This window comes from Pectinophora gossypiella, chromosome 14 (assembly GCF_024362695.1).
Source record: "Pectinophora gossypiella chromosome 14, ilPecGoss1.1, whole genome shotgun sequence".
In the NCBI taxonomy this organism is placed as follows: domain Eukaryota; kingdom Metazoa; phylum Arthropoda; class Insecta; order Lepidoptera; family Gelechiidae; genus Pectinophora; species Pectinophora gossypiella.
The window spans coordinates 5,549,431-5,572,966 of NC_065417.1; the positions used below are offsets into that span (position 1 = coordinate 5,549,431).

General features: G+C 35.6%; 1 protein-coding gene across 4 annotated transcripts in view; it reads right to left on the reverse strand.

The window, feature by feature from the left end:
- The window catches only part of LOC126372481 (rab11 family-interacting protein 4), a 120,802-nt gene that overhangs the window by 57,013 nt on the left and 40,253 nt on the right, over window positions 1-23,536 (reverse strand). For 2 of the 4 annotated variants that reach the window (XM_050018272.1, XM_050018271.1), the window contains exons 1-5: window positions 19,332-19,581; window positions 16,457-16,551; window positions 15,199-15,317; window positions 10,633-10,716; window positions 9,968-10,012 (exon numbers count right to left, since the gene is read on the reverse strand). In XM_050018272.1, coding sequence (XP_049874229.1) covers window positions 9,968-10,012; window positions 10,633-10,716; window positions 15,199-15,317; window positions 16,457-16,551; window positions 19,332-19,476 — 488 coding nt within the window. In that variant the 5' untranslated portion in view covers window positions 19,477-19,581. Of the gene's footprint in view, window positions 1-9,967; window positions 10,013-10,632; window positions 10,717-15,198; window positions 15,318-16,456; window positions 16,552-19,331; window positions 19,582-23,536 lie in introns of those variants that run through there. The other 2 variants (XM_050018274.1, XM_050018273.1) reach the window with 2 other exon arrangements.

The window sequence follows — 23,536 nt, forward strand, 5'->3', positions numbered from 1 at the left end:
CGCTGCTGGAACTAGCCCGTATCCTGCGCACCAGGGACGCGCATCTTTTGCGCATTGTGGCGTAGAAGCAATCAACGCGCCCTTCAGCGAACATCCCTGACGCGCTACAAAAACGAGGCAACCCCAACAGCACCCTGAATGCGTTGTTGTATTGCACGCGGAGAGCATTATATGATTTTTGCACATATCTAGCCCACAAACTGCACGTATAAAAAGAGGTACAATAGGCTCGAATATCGCATAGCTACATGATATATTTTGTTGTTGTTTTAGTTAGGTAGCTATGCTTTACTACTTAATAACATATCAAAGTGGATCATATATTTGTTATTGTTTTCTATATATATATTTGACAAATGGATTTTATGCTCGAAAGTTACAGCTTCAATAACCTAGTAGATAAAGACTAATCCTAAATAGTCAGAATAATTAGCCAAGTCGGACCTTAGGCTACAATATATTATAACACAACATAACATAACATAACAAATACTTTATTGCACAAACAGGAAAAAACAAAATACAAAACAAAAGAGAAATAGAATTAGTACAATAGGCGGCCTTATTGCTAAGTAGCAATCTCTTCCAGGCAACCTTTAAGTAAGTATCTTAAGTTATAAGAAGAAATTATATTTTATGTTGTTATAAATAAATTTCAGGACTGACCATTGAACTTGGCACCCATTTAGATCTCACTTCTTTTGTCGTTGAAGTCAATCAAGGCACAGGTATATCGTAATATTGAACTTGGCTCTTATTTCACATTTATGTTTTTGATGGGATTGTTTTCACTATATATTTGACAAATGGATTTTATGCTCGAATGTTACTGCTTCAATAACCTAGTGGATAAAGACTAATCCTAATAGTCAAATCAAAAGATGAGATTGATCAATAGTCAATTTGGTAGCTATTGCGTGTGAAATATCTATTAATGTCTACTTCTAATTGCAATTTTCTCTAGATGAAAACATTATGCAATATCATACACTAATTAGTATTGTAAATTTATACGCTTGTGTGGTAATAATCAATTTTAAACACGTAAGTAAATATAGGTTTTCAGATAATGTTATGATGTTGAGTTATCGCCTTTTAAAACAGATGTCGTTTTACTAATCAATAAACAAAATATTTTAGGTCGATCTTCTTCTTCTATCGTGTGGATTGTGAGGTGAATTATCAACCCCATCAACCCTGGTGTCAGTATGTAACGACTACGTATCATTTTAATTTTAGGACAATCAGGTAATTTATAATAATAATAAAACACTTTATTGCACACAAATTCACAAAACATTTACAGGATAAACTTATTCTAAGGTGGGCAAAGGCGGCCTTATCGCTATATATATTATAGTGTGTGTGGTAATGATCAGTCACATGAAAATTATTGTGTAGGTAAACATGCGGTTTCTTGGGTTTATATGCTTTAACGACACGACAGAGTAAAATTATAACTTTATAATTTATCGCGATTTCATACTGCTATTAAGTACCTAAGACCCTACTACCCTACAGCCTACTTCTGTCTCCCAGTTATTGATCATGTACAAATGAGCATACAAGTAGGTTCGTAATTTAGACAATACAGATTTTGTGTATTATTATATATTCTAATATATTAGGTCGTTAGAGACAAACTTATAAGTCACGGCAAAAAAAAAACGACATAGTAATCGAGAAGCTGAAAAGAATAATATCAAGTTTAGGTAAGTTTCTGGCCATAAAAGCCACATTATTATGAAACATAATTCATACCCGATTTAGAGGAAACACGAAACATTTGCAAGTAATTAAGTTGCACAATATCCGTCGTCAGAATTACTTGGTTGCTTAAAAAACGTTTTCGTCACAACATTCGTGATATGATATAACTAGCTACTACTTATGTGGATTTTACTTTGGTACATAGTCTACTTTGTAACTCGATACAATAACTAAAGAAAGATTTTTATCTTATCTAGCCTAAGGTCTCCCACTGCTGGACAATAGACAGAAAAAAAAAGAAAGATTTAAGTACTGAGACAATATTCAAAAGAGAACAGATTTTTTAATATGATAATCATTTACTGAATTTGACTTTATGAGTATAAATTTCCGGTATTTGGGCCCGGTTAATGGCAATAGGTTCGCCCCCTATCAGGTTAAATCTGAACAGCGCCATCTACATTTCTTTTGGGGAAAGTAGCCTGGAAAGTACCTCATTGGAAACTTGTCACTGTACACCATCATAAAAACAAAAAGCGGTTACAAATTACTCTATGTTACTCTATACTGTACGTTAAATGTTGTAAAGAAAAACTACCATGGTATCGATGGATGAGAGATTAATTTTATTGTCAGTGTAAAACAAAAGGCCGCGAAGAATCAGCAAGCGTGTCTTAAGAACAATAAACAATCAGTTTCTTACCTATGTTCACTTATGAAACGCAAGATCGAAGAATTTTTTTTTTTTGTTTTGGTTTTCCCCGAAGGGTAAGGCAAAGGGAACTATGCCCATACAGCCATGTCTGACGTATTTTTTTTCTTGATGATTAATGAAATGATGAAAGGTGATGATGATGAAACCTAAGCCCCCACCCTCGGAGTAGACTCCTACTCCGAACCCCAAACGAATTAACTCAAAAGTCCGCATAAACTTTTGAGTTATGAAGCGGCTTCCCAGCACGAAGCGAAAATAGGCAGATACACTTTGTTTATTGAATACTCCAATATAATAACACTCGCGAATGTCTTCCGACTAACTTAATGCGATCATTAACCACAAAACACCACTTCGTATTAATTATTTAGATTACTCAATGAAGAAAGCAACTGTCCCGTTCCCGTTTCCCGCCGAAAAGCCGCAAGATCGAAGAATTTTAAAACAACTTATAAGTAAAAAAAGTTACGGTTTTGATTACATAGGTTATTCATACATACACATAAGACGGTAAGACTATGTAACATACTGGCACGCCATTAAAAAAATAAACCTAGAAAAAACAAATGACAGTCGTGCGACGTATTTTACTTTTTTAAAAAGGTCGTTGCATTCGCGTGACACAACGTGCCATGGTTCGCCGATAACACAATAGAATGGTCACTATAAAATACCCATGCGTATTGTTGCCATCACAATAAAATGGCCACTACAAACTAACCTATTAAAAAATTACGACATTGCACATAATTTAATTTTTTGGTTTGTGATTATAAGGTATGCGCTTAGTAGGTATAACAAAATGTAAATTACTTTTAAAACTATGAAGGTTACATTACTAACGAGTAATGTTACTTAAATATTACTTTTAAGTGTAATGTTTACCTACGTAAAATAGCCAAACTAAACAGTTTAACTGATAGGTATAAGTAGTAGGTAAGTACATATTTTAACCCTGTTCGGAATTGATACAACTATTGTTTGTTTTTTATCCCAATTACCTTAAAAAATGTGATTGGCGTCTGTGGACAAGTCAATGATTATGTTTTTTGACTAACGAAGTGTCGTCGGTAACCTTCATATTGCTTCTTTAGGTTGATACCTACTTACTCACTGAGTACAACACTTTGAGATCATATCGGGCCTAGTCGAAGTGTATTAGAAATAAAATATATGTACTTATTGGGTTAATACAAGGTAATGATGCGATTTATAGATTAAACGAAAACAAAAAGTGTTTGGCTAGGTAAAAGGGTTTTTGTAGTGTTAATTCGAAATTTGATAACTTAACCGAATAGTGAGAAAAATTACTGTATAATGTGTCTTATTCTTAAATTTTCTTGTACCCAAAGGTTGCCTGGAAGAAATTGATGCATGAGCAATAAGGCCGCCTGTTGTTCTTTTCTGTATATGTTGTCCTTCTCTCTGTATTATGTGGCCATTGTGCTCAATAAAGTGTTTTATTTATCTATCTATCTTATTTATATTTACATTATTCGAAGTAAGTAAATAATTGTACTAATACACGTAAAGAAGTCAAATTGTTTAAAGTAGATTGTACCTGTATTTCAAATATAGGTATGTAGGTACCTATATATTGGTGTAAAAAAAAGTTGAGTGTGCGTAAATACAAATTGTTTATTGAATGAAACACGGCAGAAGCGAAACAATGGATTCGCAACTGATGGAAAGCCAAAAACTATCATCACATTCAGCATTCATTACATGTTTTCTCGTGATGTTACGAAACTAAATTGGTAAACATAACTCGGGTAATTTACAATATTTACTTCATACTACATAAAGCAATAGAGACGTATTCAAACCTACCTGACAAGGAAAATAGTATAAGACAAATACTTGGACGGTCACGAGCATTAATATGTATACACTTTGGTACCATGTCACATTAACTTTTTTGACAAATTGAACTGTAAGTCTCACTAAATGTCAAATATGTTAGTTCGACAGAGTCCTAAAGTGGGTACATTATATTGCTCTATGACAGAACGAGATCTCCGAACAATGGAATGTATAAAGAGATGAATCTAAACATTTATATTGTTAAATTATTAACAAGAGATGGGATTGTAAGTCGTTCAACATCCTTTGGAAACCGGGACTTAAGCCCGGTGTTACAGAAGTAAACATGGTTAAAGATTATAAGGTGGGCGACGGAAGCGGGCGGTGCCGCATCACGACCAGTGATGTGCAGTCCCTGGGAATATTCCCAAAGTAGTAAAGACTTTAATAGTAAGGACATGGCTGCTTTTCTTTCAAATTTCTCTTTCTTGTACTCTGATCCGATCTGCCTAAAGACTAAGGGTGGTATTAATAAATCAATCTCAGCTGAGACTGCCTTCAAAATCATGCTCAAGTCCCTGTTTTTATATTATGAGAACTGTCACATTGACATGATCGTGAGGGCAGTCTCGAAGCTGAGATTAGTTTATTAATAACATTTGCACCTTTTTACTGCTGGCAATGTACACTAAGTTGTAATATTACTGGGAACGGTACTACACTGATCACGACTTGATATGCGGCGCTAAAGGACGCCAATGATGCAAAAACCAGTAAATACTAAATACCCACTAATTACAAATGCCTGTCCAATTAGTCGTTTAAAACCAATCTAACCTGTAAGGACGCTTTCTGTAATGCATGTACTCGTATACTCCGTTCCGCTCCAGCTTTACAAACAAATGGTAACACCGTTTCGAACACAATCCCGCCACAATCACATGGACGTGATTCGCATATGGGATATCACATCGCACAACACACATGTAACTTTAAAAATAATAAAAACTTTTTTCACTGGCCGGAATAATATTAATTTAAAGTAAAAAATGCACTTTTTAAATTTGGATTTGAATTTTCGAATTCCAATTTGAATTTATTCGAATTTAACAACTAATCGAACGCAGTGGGCAGTATGGATGCGAGGCGCGAGCGTGGTGGGTCGCGCGGGCTGAGGGACTGACGCATCCGACGCAACTTGGACTGGGCAGTAAGCTAGCCGCAAGCGCCGCGAGCCATGAATTATCCACAAATGAGCGCGGTAAAGGTACGCATTGTAGCGAAACCTCATCCAGTTCGCTCACGCACAGAAATTCCATCGAATTTTTAGGTTTACATTCCTTTCTTATTGCGGATAATTAATCTGTTGCACAATTCTAGCAAGAGCCCCAATTGTTTACATTTTTTGTGCATTTGGGCCACGTGTCTAGTTTCATTTTCGCTAAGGAATTTTAATAGAATTCAAGTTGCGTTTTTGACGTGAACTTTCTTTTAAGTATTTGATAAAAAATACATATTCCGTATTCTAGCGAAGTTACACGAATAGATGCCCTTAACTAAGAAGGTAGGAGGTACGCATAACTTACCTACATTTTATATTTTCCTACTTTTCTAATATTCTAGACCCAAAGGAGACGCATTGCTAATGAAATTACTGCACAATCGTAAAGAGTTCATGCCGGATATCGCTACAACGACACAGTAAGGTTGTGCGAGTCCGTTATTAAATTATTAACCAACTCACAGCCTGTCGACCGAAGCGATATCGCTGCGATACAGCGATATTCGGATATCGGACATGCTAATCGGATACCGATAATTGCTTATGCCTATGCGAGTAGAACGGATTTACGATGTGCGAAACTATCGCCAACTTTTCTTTTGATGTTAAAGGAAATTCCTGTGTTTTTTCGGCACACGTTTCAATGCAGTGCACGAAAGTTAGGCTTTTTAGAGGCAATTTCATTATTTAGCCTAAAGACTGATCCATAAGCCAATAAAATAAAACTGATCTGAACGAACACTTGACATTGACTGCCTTAAATCAGCGAATAAGAATGAAGTTCAACGCACTAAACTAAGGATTACAATGGACAATAAATAATGTCTGTTCCATACTGGTACGCATACCACAGAGTAGCGACATACCAGTATAATTAAACGGCCGCTTAAAAAGAAGACATAAAACTAAAAGTGGACTGTAAATAAATTCAGAACGCAAAAAAAGAACATAACAGCAAAACATTGACTCGATAGTTGCACGAGGCTGCAGATTCGTGACAAATGACAGTCGCGAGTGATTGCCTTACGTCATGCCATTGTCACTAGCTCTCGAATCATGACCAACGACACTAGACCTCCCATTGTCCGCACTATTACGAGACTAACAACCCGGTAATGACTGCAAGATGAGATGAGAGAGGTCTCGATAGAGTGGTTGATATTGTAAACTTATTTGTGGACGTCCCACGATACAATTTGCACCGCACTCGTTCAAGGTGTTTGTGTAAACTTTTTTTGTCAAGTGAGTCGAAGCGGCGTCTTTAAAGATGTATGAAAACGGTTTGTTATGCAATCGATAGTTAAATATTAAATCGAGGTAGTAACTTATTCAGAATAAATTGTAACATTGAGAAGCAGTTTAACCGTTTAGATGCACATAATATTAAATAAAAATCATTAAGTAAATGAAGAGGGAAATTTTAGTTACACTATTAGATTACTTTTCTCCTTACAATAGGCTAGTTTCCAACTAGTCAAATCAGTTACTTTTTACTAAACGTCAAAACACGAAATTACTATGGAATTTGTATGAAAAGAACACTGTGACGTCACAGAATAACGCGTTAAAATGTCGTATTTATTATTACGTTTTCTTGATTAAAATTCATAAATAAGCTATTATTTTTATTCATAAAAAGTTTTTCGTAAGTTTTAGATCTGTCTTTATTTAGCAATCAGAATTTCCCCTTGTACCCTAGTACGGTCACGAGAAATAATAAGTATGTATACACTTTGGTACCATGTCACATTAACTTTTTTGACAAATTGAACTGTAAGTCTCACTACATGTCAAATATATTAGTGCGACAGAGTCCTAAATTGGGTACATTACCTATATTGCTCATGACTGTACCTACTCGACCCGTTTGATTTTACCACAATCTCACCTGATGATGGCTATTGACGATGCGGCGTTATATATCCATTCATTATATATAAGCAGTTATCATAGAAAGTCATTATCTATTTGCAATTAGTTAATTAGCTTAGTCTACAACTGTAGAATATAAGCGGTTATATGGTTGGGCAACTGAAACGTGCGGTAAGCAGCCGTCTGGAACACAGTTCACTTTCTTGAGGAGAATCTGCGCCCGCGCCGCGCCCGTAAAATGTTACATTCGCCAATTAGGTACTTTACGGTACACCGTTCGCGTAATGAATGTAAATATTGTTAATTATTAAAAAGTGTGGTGATTAAATTTGTAATACGTATAGTTAGTTATCATAAAAGGGCTTGTCCTTAAAAAAAATAGTCATTTAATGTAAAACTACGAGATTAATATAGTAATTACGAGAATATTGTAGTGAGAATGTACCTTTCGTTATGTAACATTAAGTAAGTCAACTGTTAACATTACTAAGATATTCTTTTGAGAAGTGAAAGATAATTAATTAACCATTGATGTCGAATAATCTCTTTTTTAGAGATAAGCTTACCTGTACTGTCTGATTTCTTTGTGTGTTTCTTTCTGTGTTCTATTGTGTACAAATAAATAAATAAATAAATAAATAAATAATAAGACAGAACGAAGTTTATTTTATTTTCATAAATCTAAAACAAGCCCTATTTATTAATTGCACTAAAGATAAGTGAGCATCAGAGAGTAATTTCTCATTTGCGCATACAAAAGTAAGTGCGCAATGCGAACAAATGTCAAATAGCAATATTGCTTTTTTAGATGAATTAATTCGATGTGGCCTTTTTAACTCCCCAGCACTAATTTTGGAGTTGTTGAACAAAATCTTAATTATTTGTGTCGCTGGACTCGACAACAGTGATTCATTCGTGTTTAGTAGGTAGATATACGTATCTGGCGCCAAATACCTAGCAACCTTGTGATTAACTACTAGGATATGACTCCTGTAATAGCTCAGATAAATAGTCATAGTCATAGTACATTTAGCTATTACCTACCGACGTAGATTTCATGAAGGTTTGAATCATACATCATAGTAAAATACTTACCTCTAGTAACGAACAAAGCAAAGAGAGCGACATTTTAGCGCCAATTCTGAAGTTGTTGCAGTATTAAGCATTGGGTTTCTAACCACAATATTACTTTGGTCGGTCGAGAGTGTTGCAATATAAACATTATTTGGACTGAAATGTAAAACTCTCGGTGTTAGGCAACTTGTCACATTAGGACACCACAGGGTCGAGAAAATAAATAATAAAATGTAATATTTAAAAATAGAAACTGGTTATTTTGGTAACAACCGCGGCTTGTGATTGGATGATAGTAAATAATGTTGCCAGTTTTAGAAAATTGTATTTTTTTAAATTTAATATTTTTATGGCTTGTCTTGGTCAGAATATTTTATTTTATGTTCTTAACTTTCATGTTATTGCTATCGTAATACGATGATCTAAATTATCTATCAAAGATGGAGACTCAAACACGAAGTCTAACAATCCAAAAGCTGGAGACATAGATTATAAAGATTATTCGCTACTATAGTAACAGCTGTCAATCATCCGTCCCTTTCCTTTTCGGCGGATAAGAAAATGACAGGTATAACTTAAAATAAAATAATAATTATATGGTATCTACTAAAATCTGCACCAAATGATAGTACTTATATTATTAAATGACCTATAACGGTTTCACGTTACTTTCTAACACTGGTATAAGGCCTTCCTTCGTACAAAAGACATCAACGAGTTCATTGTTATAAATTATTCCAAGTAGAGTTATAGTTTTTTGATGAAACTTGCACTACTAATTTCCTAACTTGGACGATATTTAATTCAATAAAAAATAGAAATTGTTTGAATATTGTGAAATTCCAACAATATTACCATATACATACGGGCCAAATTGGTAACTTTAATTTATGAAATCGGTTACTAAAAATATAACCAGTTTTAATAGAAGATATGAAAACGTTTTCTCAAAAGCTGATTTATAAATACATACAATACTGCACCGAAGAAAGAAGAGCTGAAGTATTTATTAAATCTAAGTATTTTTTTTTTTAATTTAGACTCAAGGTAATGGATTTGTATGAATAATGTACCGTAAGTATGTAAAAAAAGAAACCGCGATAAATTGCCAATGATTGACACTAAGATGATGACTTCATTTGTTTCTTCTAGTACTAGAGTAAAATTATTTTTCTTTGCTTATTTTATCCCTTTACAAACTTAAATCTACCTCACACCCCACACGATTAGAAGACGAACAAACTTAAATCGTATGAAAATGTCACGATATGCTATTTGCTTATTTGTATGATTTTTAACATTTCCACATTATTAAATCTGTTATTTTAATATAGTACGCCAGACAATAAACAGATGGCGCTAGTAGTATTTAAAAATAATAAAAGTTCACACAAAGCTACACAGATGGCGCTGTTATGACACAAATAAGTGGTGCCCAGAAAGTTTTGATATATAAAATAAAAATAATTTAGAATAAAATAAATAAATAAAAATGGAAAATTAATGCTTACTGTCTCATGGAGCCCCATCGGCGATGCGGGAGATTCTCCTGATGGCTATGGAAGAGAACACAATATGTGAGAAGCAAACACAAGTGCGCATAACAAATAAATAAATAAAAACAAAACATAATAATAATAAAACAACAGTTAAGACAACAACAGAATTTAAAAAAAGAAAACAATTACAAAAATAATAAAAAAACTTAATGTTTAGACGACTATGTGCAGTGTTCCAAAAGAAACAAAATTACCAAGGCATTAAAAATAAAATATTATCAAAAGACGTAAAAGAGTAATACAGTTATGTTTTTTAAAAATCGACATTTACTTAAGTAAGTTAAGTACTCTACAAACGAGTCACTGAAAGAAAATAGTGTGACGAAAATGGCTTAAAATTCTAGGAACCAAGCCGAAAAATCCCCCTTAAAAAGTGATCCAAAATAAATTCATAGATGATAAAAACACTACTAGTTTAAAAGAAAAATGGAAAATGAATGGAAATGATTGGAATGGAAATGGAATTCTATAGTCTCTGCTTACCCCGGTGGGAAATAGGCGTGAGTTTATGTATGTATGTATGTAGTTTAAAAGAATATTCTGAAGGCGCTGTTGCATTTACAAGCACTAATAGAGTTACCAGTTAAAAATATGAATAGAAAACCTGTAATACATACCTGGGCGGGGTTCTTCTTAGACTGGTTCTTGTCCAGGAGTGTCTGTTCAGGTGGCTTCCGGGACTCCGAGTGCCATTTTCCACTCTATTAGAGCAAAATATAAAGTTAGTTCAGTAGTTATAATCACATAAACGAAGTAAAATAAGGTTCCATGAATCAATAGCGACCACACAAACAGAACTTGCGAGTATGTCATGCTGCTTATTATTTTGCTCATATCTAATATGATGACATTCAGTAAAGTGATGGATTTATTTGTACGAGTAGTCCATAGTCTATGGAAATGCTTCCGGTAATTATATAATACATGCTTCAGTTGGGTTAAGTGTGTTTTAGAGATACAGATCTTTTACATACTTGTATTGTGTTATTGGACAACATAATGGTAGTTTCTGAGAATTTAAATAACATAACAGAAATTCTAGAAATTAATAACGAAAATACCGGGTGTTAGTGACATCGTAACGAATACTGAAAGGGATGATTCAGACCATGATTCTGAGTTAATATCTAGTGGAATTTTCCGTCGCAAAATTCATGAAATTTTGAGTTTTGTTTTTAATTATTTTCAATTCCATATTGTGCTTTTAGCTGCATAGAACCCAAATTTCAATAAAAAAAACAATAATGACAAATTATCGAAAATTTTCGATGTAATGGAGACAACAGCTGCTCGAACGGGTCAACGGCCACACGCACCGCGCCGCGCGCCCCGCTCCGCACGCCTTGCTCCGCGCGCCACGCGCCCCACGCCGGCGGCGCGGCGGCGCGGCGGCGGCGCGGCGGCGCCGGCGGCGCGGCCTACAAAGTAGGCACTACGAACCGATCCTATTTCTTTCTCTGTCTATCGTAAATTATAAATTTATTTTATTCTTATTCTTAAATGGACGGATAATCAACAGGCATAAAATTTATGGAATACACGTCAATTTTAAGCAGAAATCTAAAACAACCGACAGAATTAAGTTACCAGCGAGATACCTTTTTGATTCAACCGGGTTATTCATTCATTTACTCATAGGAATCAGGGCCATTATCTACCTAAAACAGTTGAAACAGTAAATAATTGTATTCTTTGTTGTCATTAGAATAACTAACAACCAACTAACACAACCACCACAGATTAGGTAATTAGTTACCTACTATGTCAACCATCCACCACCTTAGTATGTAAGTACCTACGCAAAACCTCGCTACACAAAAATCGAAAATAAATAAATCTTATAGATCAATACCCATTATTGTTACAAAGCAAGACCTATCGGTACTATCGCTAGTATCGATCTAAATGTACTATCACTACTTTCGATAGTTTAGACAATTTTCAAGTTCAACAATTGATAATCTACCTATCGATAGTTCGGCAACTCCGCCGCGTAGGCAATGTCGGCATGTTCAAAGAAAAAAAATGTCCGAGTGGAGTGATCTTATTTTTCTTGTTACATGTTGGTACCGTACCGAGGTACTAAGTACTAAGTTATTCGTAGTTTTAAATCTCATTGTTAAATCATCAGTAAAGAACTAATTAAACCTATCCTGTTCTGTGTACAATATTCATGTAACGGCTACGTGCTTACATAAGTACCTAGTAGACGGGAGCAACGACTTAACGTACCTTCCGAAGCACGGATCATTTTACTTTCGGACAATCAGGTGATCAGCCTGTAACGTCCCAACCAAAGGCCTTATAAACAGATTTTTGTGATATGTCCCCACCGGAATACGAACCCGGACCCTCCGCATCCCATCGCTCAACCACTGGACCACATAGGCCAAGAAGGTTCTAAGACATAATTAAAGGATCCTGGGACGCAAGACCTCCGAGTTAGGGCTTGTTTGATCTGTCTTGATGGATACTCGGACGTGAATAGCCTCACGGATCAAGGGCAACGCGCGCCAATAAAGTAGGCATTACGAACAGATACTAGGTATTTCTTTGAGTTGATAGGTATCAAGTGAAGTTTCCTGTCGCCAAATTCATAAAAATAATAGATTTTTTTCAGTCCCATATTGTGTTTTAAGCTGCATAGAACGCACATTTAAAATAAACAAATAAAAATTACTAATTATTAAATTTTATCAATGTCATCAATAATAATAATAACATATCTACAACTTCAGCTATGCGCAGGTGAATAGCCGGCGCACGGGTCAAGGGCAACGCTCGCCAATAAAGTAGGCATACGAACAGATACTATTTCTTTCTCTGTCACTTGCACCATAAACATACTTCTCTCTCTCTCTCTAGTCGTCGGCTCGACGCGGCCGCGGCCGGTGCGTCGTCGGCGCCCTTAGTCGGCGCCTTTGATGCTTTGCGCTAACGCCGCCGCGCGCTTCCGCTCAGTCGAATACTAAGCTTGACCCGAATCGCGTGATGTTTTTCGAGGATATTTTTTTCGTGTTTGTGAGTGTTTGTTTCATTCTGTAAATGAGTAGTGTCGACTATGATGATAGATCATAGACCATTTACTGCGCAAAAGTATGGAAGATTGTTGATGTTTATTAAAGAGCAAGGTGTTGTGTTTGTGAGTGCGTGTGATACCTACCTACCGCGGAGGAAACGCGATGTTGCATACCTACGTGACGTGACATGTTCTAGGGTACCTACCTAGGTACTTCATCCGAAGGAATAACAATTAAGGTAAGGCAAGAGTAGGGTTTTTATTGTTAATAAGTTAGGAACGTTTTAATAACTGGTAGGTAGGTACCGTGCGTGAAAAATCGTGGCAGTAGGTGTTCTACTTCAACAAACAACATTTTTAAACGTTGAACCACTACTAAGCATCTAAATACAAGAGAATGAAAACTCCTACCTAGATATCAACATCGTATCTCACACGCGTAACGTAGCCGCGCGTAAGTTTAGCGTCTGTGTGGCGCGTTGTTCGACTTACATTGCGGCACAGTAAAAATTGAAAATCTTAATTAAACATTTGCGACAAGAAAAACACCCACCATCGTTTTTAGTACAATAAAATAGGCGTTCCATTTTTTTTTTCGTTACGATGTCACTAACACCCTGTATAGAACCTGGAAGTACAACTCATTACTTTGTTATTTATAAAATGATACGAACACACTTTTCTAATATATTCGAATATATAACTAAAGGAAAAGAAAGACTGGTGTAATTTACAAGTAAACTAATTACAAAAAGAGTAAGGAAGTGACCAAGACCGGTGGCGACTGGCGAGTTTATCACGTCAATAAACATTGCACAACCAGCCATCTGACACAGGAAGTCATACCGGCTAATCATAGAGGTAGCGACATATATCAGCGCATCGACCATACGTATAGCCATTGCTGTGGATACGAGTATCACATCGATAACGTGGTATTATATTCCCTTAAAATCAATCAAGAAACGCTGGTAGATGGCGAGAAAGCGGATATGAAAGAGAATGATGTCACCTATGCTATGAGGATGGTGAAGACTGGTCCAAGTAGAGGAGATTCAGTAAAAAAGCGGATTAAGATTAAGAAAATAGACGTTATAAAATTCCAATAAATTGTAACTTGATAGCAGGTCAAAATTGACGAAAGACGATGTCGGTTTTAGTTACTTATTTATTTACTTAAATGTTTTATTATCAAATTAATAATTACCAGCCTCCGGTGTAGTCAACATTCTGGCAACGTAATTAGCTGCTATTTAGCGTAAATGCCTTTACAAATTATGACGTTACGCAGGGAGCATTACTGGGTTCATATTTGTATTTAGGTCCTAAAATTTGTTTCTCTGAATCTTATGTAAATGCTGCATTATTGTATAGAGACTAGTAAATATTAGATATTTTATTATGTAACCTTACTTTCATTCATGGTCTTAGAATATCTTTCATTATTTATTCCCTTCATTTACTATAGGAAACTTTTACCGGTAAGTATAGACAAGATATTACTGTTCACAGACCATAACATATGTAACGGGGGATATCAAACTAATAGTTAAGTACGGAAGTCCGTCGGCCATTGACCGTTCCTATATGATCGTAAATTCTTTATTCTGTTTGGACCTGTCTACCCAACTACACCAAAGGAGGGTAATTAACTATTTACGAGGACAGTTAAAAGCAATGCTTTGGCATTAAATAGCTATTAAAACTGAACGTGTAAACGGAAGTTTAGATTTGGGTTTTTTGGTCTTTTGTGTGTTTCTCGTTTACCTTATTTTGGTTCTTTGATAGTGATGTACACGTTTTTTATAGGTGTCAGATATAATTTAGAATACATAAAATCTCGTGTCAATTTTGGTCACGACCATCAACTTCCTGCACAAATTCTGTTTTATCAAAATGTTGATGTAGAGCACCGGAGGTTTCTACTATAGTAAACTCACGCCTTTTTCCGCCCTAAGCAGAGACTATGGAATTCCATTTGCTTCGTTCCTGACACACTTCTTTTGCTTCCTCCACATTCATCAATCGTTTCATACACGCACGCCAGTTCAAAGTTTACTGTATTAAAGCTAATATAATAATTACATATATTTGGTTTTTTCTTCGTCGGTCTGTAGAGTTTCGTTAATAAGTATAAAAATAAGCAGTTTATAATAATACTTACGCATTAGCACCATCGCCGTCGGCCTCGCCGTAGCACTCGAAGTTTTCAGCATCAGAGATGGAATTGCCAGGACTGGAGTCAGCTGCCGGCTCCGGCTGCGCTGATCGATCTGTGCCGTTCTGAAACGGTGACAATGTTGTTGTTACTAAGGAGATTATTCTTGATCATGGGGATCACTGCAATTTTATCGTCACTGGAAAGGCAAAATTACGTAAGCGTACGTACGTACGTTACGTATTTATTTATTATAACAATTATAATTATGTGTATTATTATTATGTAGTTTATGTAGTCGAAAGTGTATTTATTTTTATATGCACAAGTATTCCCATGCTGCACTATCCCCCTATATTACTTAATATTCAATATCTCCTATACTTAAAGGTTGCCTGGAAGAGATTGCTACTTATCAATAAGGCCGCCTATTGTACTAATTCTATTTCTCTTTTGTTTTGTATTTTGTTTTTTTTTCCTGTTTGTGCAATAAAGTATTTGTTATGTTATGTTATGTTATGTAAGCGTCAGAAGGCCATTTTGAGAAAAATCCATTTAAAGTCTTTTTCGACTTTTTATCACAACTTTTTATCCATCTATCTAATTTAGATGACATCAACGGAATAGTACGTCATTTTTTCATTTTCTACACAATTATAACATGGACTGCTATTTTAGGATATTTTGGCGTTTACGTAATTTTACTTTTCCAGTGATGTTATCTAATTCTCTTCGGAGATAGGCTGTCTGCGACGTAGTGACCCGACCCCCTTTATATATATTAAGAATGTTCATTTCTAAAAGACAACAAGCGCTATTTTCCACAATGCAAATAACATAGCATAAACAGTCTATACATGTCCCACTGCTGAGCACAGGCCTTCACTCAATGTACCAGAGCATACATAGCCACGCTTCTCCATTGCGGTGGTGGTGGTTAGGCTAATAGCCAATGCATTCGCTAGAGTTCACAATACGCGGCTGATGGTCTCCGACTTGGATTACTAACACATAACATAAGCTAGTCATGAGCTTATGTTATGTTATATCCCAAAGGTCGCGTAACAGGCTGTTAGACCAACGTGATAGGTGGTGAGCCATATCACCATGGTCAAGCCAACTGTGTTACTAAAACTTGCACTTAAATGAATAACTCATTGGTGCAAGTCCGGTATCGGGGTTTGAGCGGGCGTATGGGTACATATGTATAGAATGTCTAGTGAACTAATCAAATCATTTTTTTAAGGCCATGGTTAATAGTTACCTGTAGTTTCCGGGACAGGTTGCCGGGCGAGGATCGCGGAGACTTGGTCCTCTGGAATACGCTGGGCGCCATCATGGCCGCCGGTACTTTCACGTCTGGAAACAATGGAGAATGATACGTTAGCAATAGTTTTAACTAAGATGTACGTAAAGTTTCCTGAATGAAAGGAAAAGGAAGCTTCCTTTCAGTATTCATGTTGGAGCGTTTGCAGATTCAATGTTTCAATCAGAGTACGCTATTGGTGCTGATTTTGGCAGCCACTAATTTTAACAGGGACCGTAACCAAGTTGCAAACGATTATGACAATCGAGAATGATAGTGATTAGAATATATTTGAATCGACATATCTATCCCTTTTGTTTTTATCACTGTCACCGTCGATTGTCATAATCGATTGTAACTTGTCTAGGGCCCCAGAACTAAAAGCAGCTTTATCTCTTTTTGACACTTATTGTACACTGAAATAAGATTTAAGTTTTTTCTTCCGCCAGATTTATCAGTCCTATGAAACGCGTCTAGAATTTGGATGTTTATACTATTATGTTGATAAGTAATTTAATAAAAGACATGGTCTGTTTTGTGTGCTTATCGTCTATCATATGTAATGTAAATATATCATTTTTAAGCCGTTTGTTTGGCCGTAGTAATTTATTTCCATAATTAGTTGGCAAGCTGATACAAGATACTTAAATACTGCGTAAAAACTGTACAAATACGTAGATACCATTAAACTGGAATAGTTTTATATACCAAGATGTTTTTCCACATCGACTGTGTTCTCGCTGTTCAATACATATTTGAACACAAAATATAAATGAATAATAAATATGTGTATCCGAACGTCTCGAGGACTAGATCCACGATGGCGCCAAGGCTTAAAAACGTGTGATTTTGTAATGTAGTTGTTAAAATAAGTAATAAATAACTAGAGTTTTTTTTCTGTAATGCGCACTCGCAAAGGACAAACTTTATTCTTCCAATTCACGTACGGACGCTAATGTACTTAGCTTTATCATCCGCTGGTATCTAAGTACCTTCAATCGATTTCATGGTTCTAATAGTTCTGCGTTATGTAAGCTATTACACGCAAGGGATTAGTTTTTGTCATTCAAGTTTATGAAACAATCGTGTCTAAAATAAAATGTCACTGTCCTGTGTGGCATGGACTTCCTTCTTAAATGGGGAGCGTCGTGGGTTCGAATTGAACCTTCCAGCGGACTTGCACCAATGAGTAATTAATTTATCTCAAGTGCAATGTTCACTAACACAGTTGGCTCGACCATTATACACAGCCATATAGCTAATCACCTATCACGTGTAACAGAAAACTCTGTGTATCGCGGATACTTAGTTCATCTTTGTATCTCTGACTAGCTCGATGAGGGACTTTCGAGACTAGTTTCCCCAAAAATAATATAGATGGCGCTATCGACGTTTGACGAGTTAATTACCCCTTTTCTCATTACTCGGGTAATACATATTTTTTTTAAAAAGACAATTTTATGGCAAAATCATATATAAAAATAACTGTTGTTTGATATTTGGATCACATTTATTTATAGAACCTATATTGCTTCTCTTTATTGTGATCAGAATAATTAGGATGGAAGATGTAATAGTGCCTGGGTGTTAAAAAAAGGTCATCATTTATACCCAAAAACAAAGATCAAAGATGCATTATGTCTGTTATCCATGAAATTAGAAGGTTGAACAAAGGAAAATCTTTACAGCGCCATCTATATTGTTTTTGTAAAACGTAGCCTGAAGAGTCCTTCATCGGGAATATAGTTGTGAGCTAATTTTGTGTCTGAAACATCAACTCGTTATTTGTAAGTATTAAGTAAGCAATACGTTTGAATGTTACCTTTATCATGTTGATTGCAAAATTAAATACAACCAAGAGGTAAATACGAGAATTTTCCTTAGAAACCTTGTAGGAGATAACGATATCTCCTTGTACTGCAGTTTATTTTTAGAATGAGGCAAAGGTGAGCGTATTGAAACTGTAGAAAACATCTTTAATGAAACTAAGTTGCATGTGGTTGCAATTATTGCTAAAACTCTTTTATAAACCCTTTTTTGCGAAGGTTGATGGTAGGGTTGGCAGAAAAACACCTAGCAGGACGTACATTGACCAAATTGGAGATGTCCTTAGAAAAGGTTTAGTACGATGTACTCTGAACCGACGGGCGTGTACGAAACGATTGATGACTGTGGAGGACGCAGAAGTGTGTCTGGATCGAAGCAAATGGAATTCCATAGTGTCTACTAACCCCGGTGGGAATGTATATACTCTTTTATAAGTAGGTAAGTATGTGTAGAGTTGAATTCTTTATTTCCTGGTCATATCATAAACTAGATATGATAATAGTAAGTATAGTAGCATTTAAAGGCCGATCACGAACCAGCTCTTCTGTAGTTAGTTATCTATTTTGTTTTAGAACTGGTATTAATTTAAGCCCCTAATAATGTAATAATTTTATTTTATCCCTTGCCCAGGGATCCAAGTGAAGACCTCAACGGTTGCAGAGGCGGAGATGGGAGCCATCGGTACGGCAATGCAGGACGGAAGAGGCGAGTGATAGGGACTGTAACCTGGAACTTGACAGCGGAGGACTGGAGTCTTCTTAGTACGGTTTTGAAATAAGCTACTCTGGGCGGGAGGACAAGAGGGAAACCACTGCCCTATTTTCTCCTAAAAAGTAGCATGGAGAGTGCAACACCGACAAGAGCGTGACTCTTAAATTAGCGATGATTCGATTAAGATTCAGAACAGGTTTTTGCATCTATAATATATTTTTTCATATCCCATAGCTGTAAGTATAACGTAATCACTACCTTCATTAATATTGCATATTAGTGACCATCTCCTCACCTATAGCTCGATGTATCAGCCGGCAGCAGCCCAGCAGTAACCTTGCCAACAGCAATAGCGCCTGCCACCAGGCTTCAAGCAATCGACGAGCCTCCCCCACGTCTCCTCTCACCACCAACACTATCTCTCCCACTGACACCAACATCGATATGCCCCAACTTCACTCCATTCCAACTGAACATCTTCAGAGCGTTCGAATATTGAATTTGAAATTGTTCGTTAATGTCCCATTTCGGTTGTGCGTTCGAATTTTAAATAGTTTTATTCTTTTTTATCACTGGCATTGTGGAAATAAAAATAATACTTAAGTTTATTATTGTTATGATAAAATAATTATTGTTTTATTGTGGGATGACGTGCTGTTAATTTATTTTTTCACTTGCGTAAATAGGACCTTCTTCAATAGACAAAGCGTCGTCAGATTGAATTAAAGATAACAGAATAAACATACTTAAGTAATTTATTGTTTTTAAAACAATAGCCCTTTTTATTATTGTTGCTATAGCATCTTTAGCAATTCATTATATATTAAAGGTTTATGGCAGAGAATTTTCATTGTAAAAATATGCGCAAGCGCATGGGGATTGATAAGAAAACTGTGTTATCGGGTGTAGTGGTAAAAGGCGCGGGCTGGCACAGGCGGACCGTTAATATAGAAATTGATCAAGCGCGAACCTTCACTTTTATGGCTGCCTAGTACGTTTCCAATCAAAGTAAAAACAAAAAACGAATATATAATCTTTGCTATATAATGTACTTACACTCCCCGTCGATATTAAACCAGAACTGAGAAATTTTACCTTGTAAAATTTAATAGTGATTTGTATCTTGTCCAAAACTATTACCTACAGTATTTTATTGTTGTCCATGTAGGGCAGGCAGAGCAAAGTCGTAACCATAATTATCTATTCATTTACATAAAGATAAACAGCCTATAATACGTCCCTCTGCTGGGCACAGACCTCCCCTCAATCAACCGCAGGGTATGGATCATAATCCACCACGCTGCTTCACTGCGGGTTGCTGGAGGTTTACGGCTAATAGCTGGGACCAGCAACGCTTTGATGTGCTCCGAAGCACGGAATCATCTGTCAAGTCATATTTTTAGTCAAATCAATTACTTTTTATTAAACGTCAAAACACGAAATTACTATGGAATTTGTATGAAAAAGCATATTGTGACGGCACAGAAAAATATGTCTGACTTATTTTTATGCTTTTCTTTTAAAAATTCATAAATAAGTTAAATAGAAAAAAGAACATGTTTTCCTAAGTTTTAGATCTGTCTTTATTTAGTAATCAGAATTTCATGATTTATCTTGAACCAAGTACACGACTTAATTCCTGGAATGGTGTTGTCACATCATGTATCTATGGTCCAAACACAAAGTCAAACGCAATAAATAGTGGCTTAAAACCTTAAAACCCGAGCCGGGAGAAATGTCTGTAATATTAATCCACAAAACGAAAGTTTAATTATCTACGTCACTGAATATGTATGGCGGATTCCTGTTAATCGCAAGTGGGTGTCGATTTCCAATCAAACCAATAGGTATAATTTTCATAGTAAAGTGAAGGCGTGATGCGCGTCACACTCTCTGCACAGCTATCTTACGAAATGAACTACATGCAATTGCATTCTAGAGTTACAATATAATTAGTTTCAATTTATGCATACTTTGGGATTTGATTTCTATATACAGGATATCATAAACTTTATAGACTTACGTATGTACAGGGCGTTAGTCATTTCGTAACGAAAACTTTAAGACATGAATCCGAGTTGATATCAAGTGGAATTTTCCGTCGCAAAATTCATGTTCATATTTGTGGTTTTTAAAATTGTTTTCAGTTCCATACTTTCGCGACGGAAAATTCCACTTGATATTAACTCAGAATAATGGTCTGAATCATCCCCCTCAGTATTTGTTACGATGTCACTAACTTGAAGTTGTTTTGATTGTAAGTTATGTGTTATTCCGTATTTTGTTTTTTTATTTCTGACTGTGGTGTCCCTTTGTAATAGAATAGACGTTTCTTTCTTTCAAATCAAGATTCAATTTTTTTTACAATTATTGTTTACTTTGCAGTGACGTCAGTCGCTCATGGCAATAAGTTTATCGTAACTTCTCATTATAACAATAAGTCCATCTCACAATAATTTCAAATAAGTAACTACCTAATAGCGGCGTTCGATTTTTTATTTCTTTTGTTTTTCCTAGTTGCGATATTTCTCTAATTAGGTACTTATTATCTGTTAATTTGCGGACGGCACTAGTAATAAATACTGGTTGGTTTACCCGTTTACCGATATCTTGCGTGACGATTCGCGTCGTTACTTCAGCCACTCGAATTGTTTAACTTAAAAAAAATTTAAAAGTGTACTTATTATGTCTGTCAATGTGCCAATTACTTATATTTCATGACAAATACGTCTTTAGCTGACGGAAATGTTTGTTTTTAATTTCGCAATAGATACCTAATTATTGTTCTAACTTTAATTTCTAAGTACCCAAGTAAGTTATACTGTAGCACAAAACCATCATTCATATACTTCATGGAGAGGAGTTGTTCCCCCGATATCGACCCCGCCAGCGTGGTCGACGCTTTCCCTCAATCAGCGCTTATCGTTATCGACCCACTAGGGTCGATTAATTCTTTCAAATATTTTCCCGCGAAACTACTCAATTTGGTGTCGTCTAAAAGGATTATATTTGAAAGAAACAAACCTAGTCGGTCCATAGCTATAAGCGCGCGCCGTGGTCGACGTCGGTCCGGGTCCTGAAGTGTTTATTTTCGCAAGCTGTCGCTACAGGGCGGGTATGATCGGGTCGTCAGGATCGTCTATTATACGCCCGTTTACAAAGTGCAAAAAGTGTGAGAAATGCGACTGTTTCTCTTCCTTCCCTGCAAGGAATAGCTATGAAATATGAATGAGTCTACGTTTTATTTTTCTTAATCGTTCTACACGAGTGTGCAAGGTTAAACGAATTAAAGACATTTTGAAACGAGACCAAATTGTCGAAATGAACACACGCGAGTGAAAACGACGAAATCCGACACACTGTATCCGACCGATTTGCGTAAAACCGAACGTCCTTCCATACAAATTGCTTAATATTATAAATTAAAACGAGATAAATTATACTTTCACTCAATAATATCAATATACAAAGGCTTTTTGTTTTTATTTTGATTAAGGGACGTAGTTAACAGCAAATTTTATATAAAAGATTAATCAAGGCCATTTTAAAAAAAGAATGGACAAACATTTCCTTTCACTCTAAATAAAAGTTTTAATTTAATTTGCTATACCTTTTTTTAAAAAGCGTTAGGAATATATTTTCTAAAACCCAATATATTATTATTAGTACATTATTAAGCACATTTTAGATAATCGTAACTGAGTAACCCCACTTTAAACCGCTCTAAGTGTCATAGCATAATATCACCACTTCGGAATGTCGGCTCCAGTCCACTTGTGTAAACTTTCTACCACAAACATCCATAGCATTCTACATCACTATAACCATAGAACATCACTAGTTTATATTTCACACTCACATTAATCAGTCTTTTAGGTAAATGAGAAGAATTATAACAGTTAAAATGAAATGCAAGCACAATATTAGTTCTTCCAGCATTTTTGTCTGATTTGTTTGCTTATAATTTTATTAAAGCAGCTGTTAACCAACGAGGTTCGATCGTCGGCTTCGACTGCGCCTGCGCCGGCCGAACATTATGCAACGCTATTACCCGACTGTTACCGATAAACTGACAATAAATGCAACCGTTGTAAAAACTGCAGAAAATGGAGAGCATTCGAGGGAGAAGGCGATTGTGAAAGTTATGTCGACGTCTTGGTTTTAAGAGTTGGGAAATGAAAATTAAAATTCGAACAAAAATTAGATCTTGCTTATAAGTCCTAATTCATTCTTTATTTATTTATTTATTTATTTTCGGAAAACCAACAGCTACTTTAAACAATATACATATAAAAATACATACGATGCAGGAGAGCCAATTATAGGTTTCCACAAATAGACATAGTACAAATCAGTCTGATAGCATTAATTATACAATACTAAATACAAGTAAGGTGAACAAGCATAAGCACTAAACTTATTGAAAATTTATAGAAAAAACATAAAATAATAATAATAATTACACAACACTACACTACACACACACTAGAAATAAGGTAA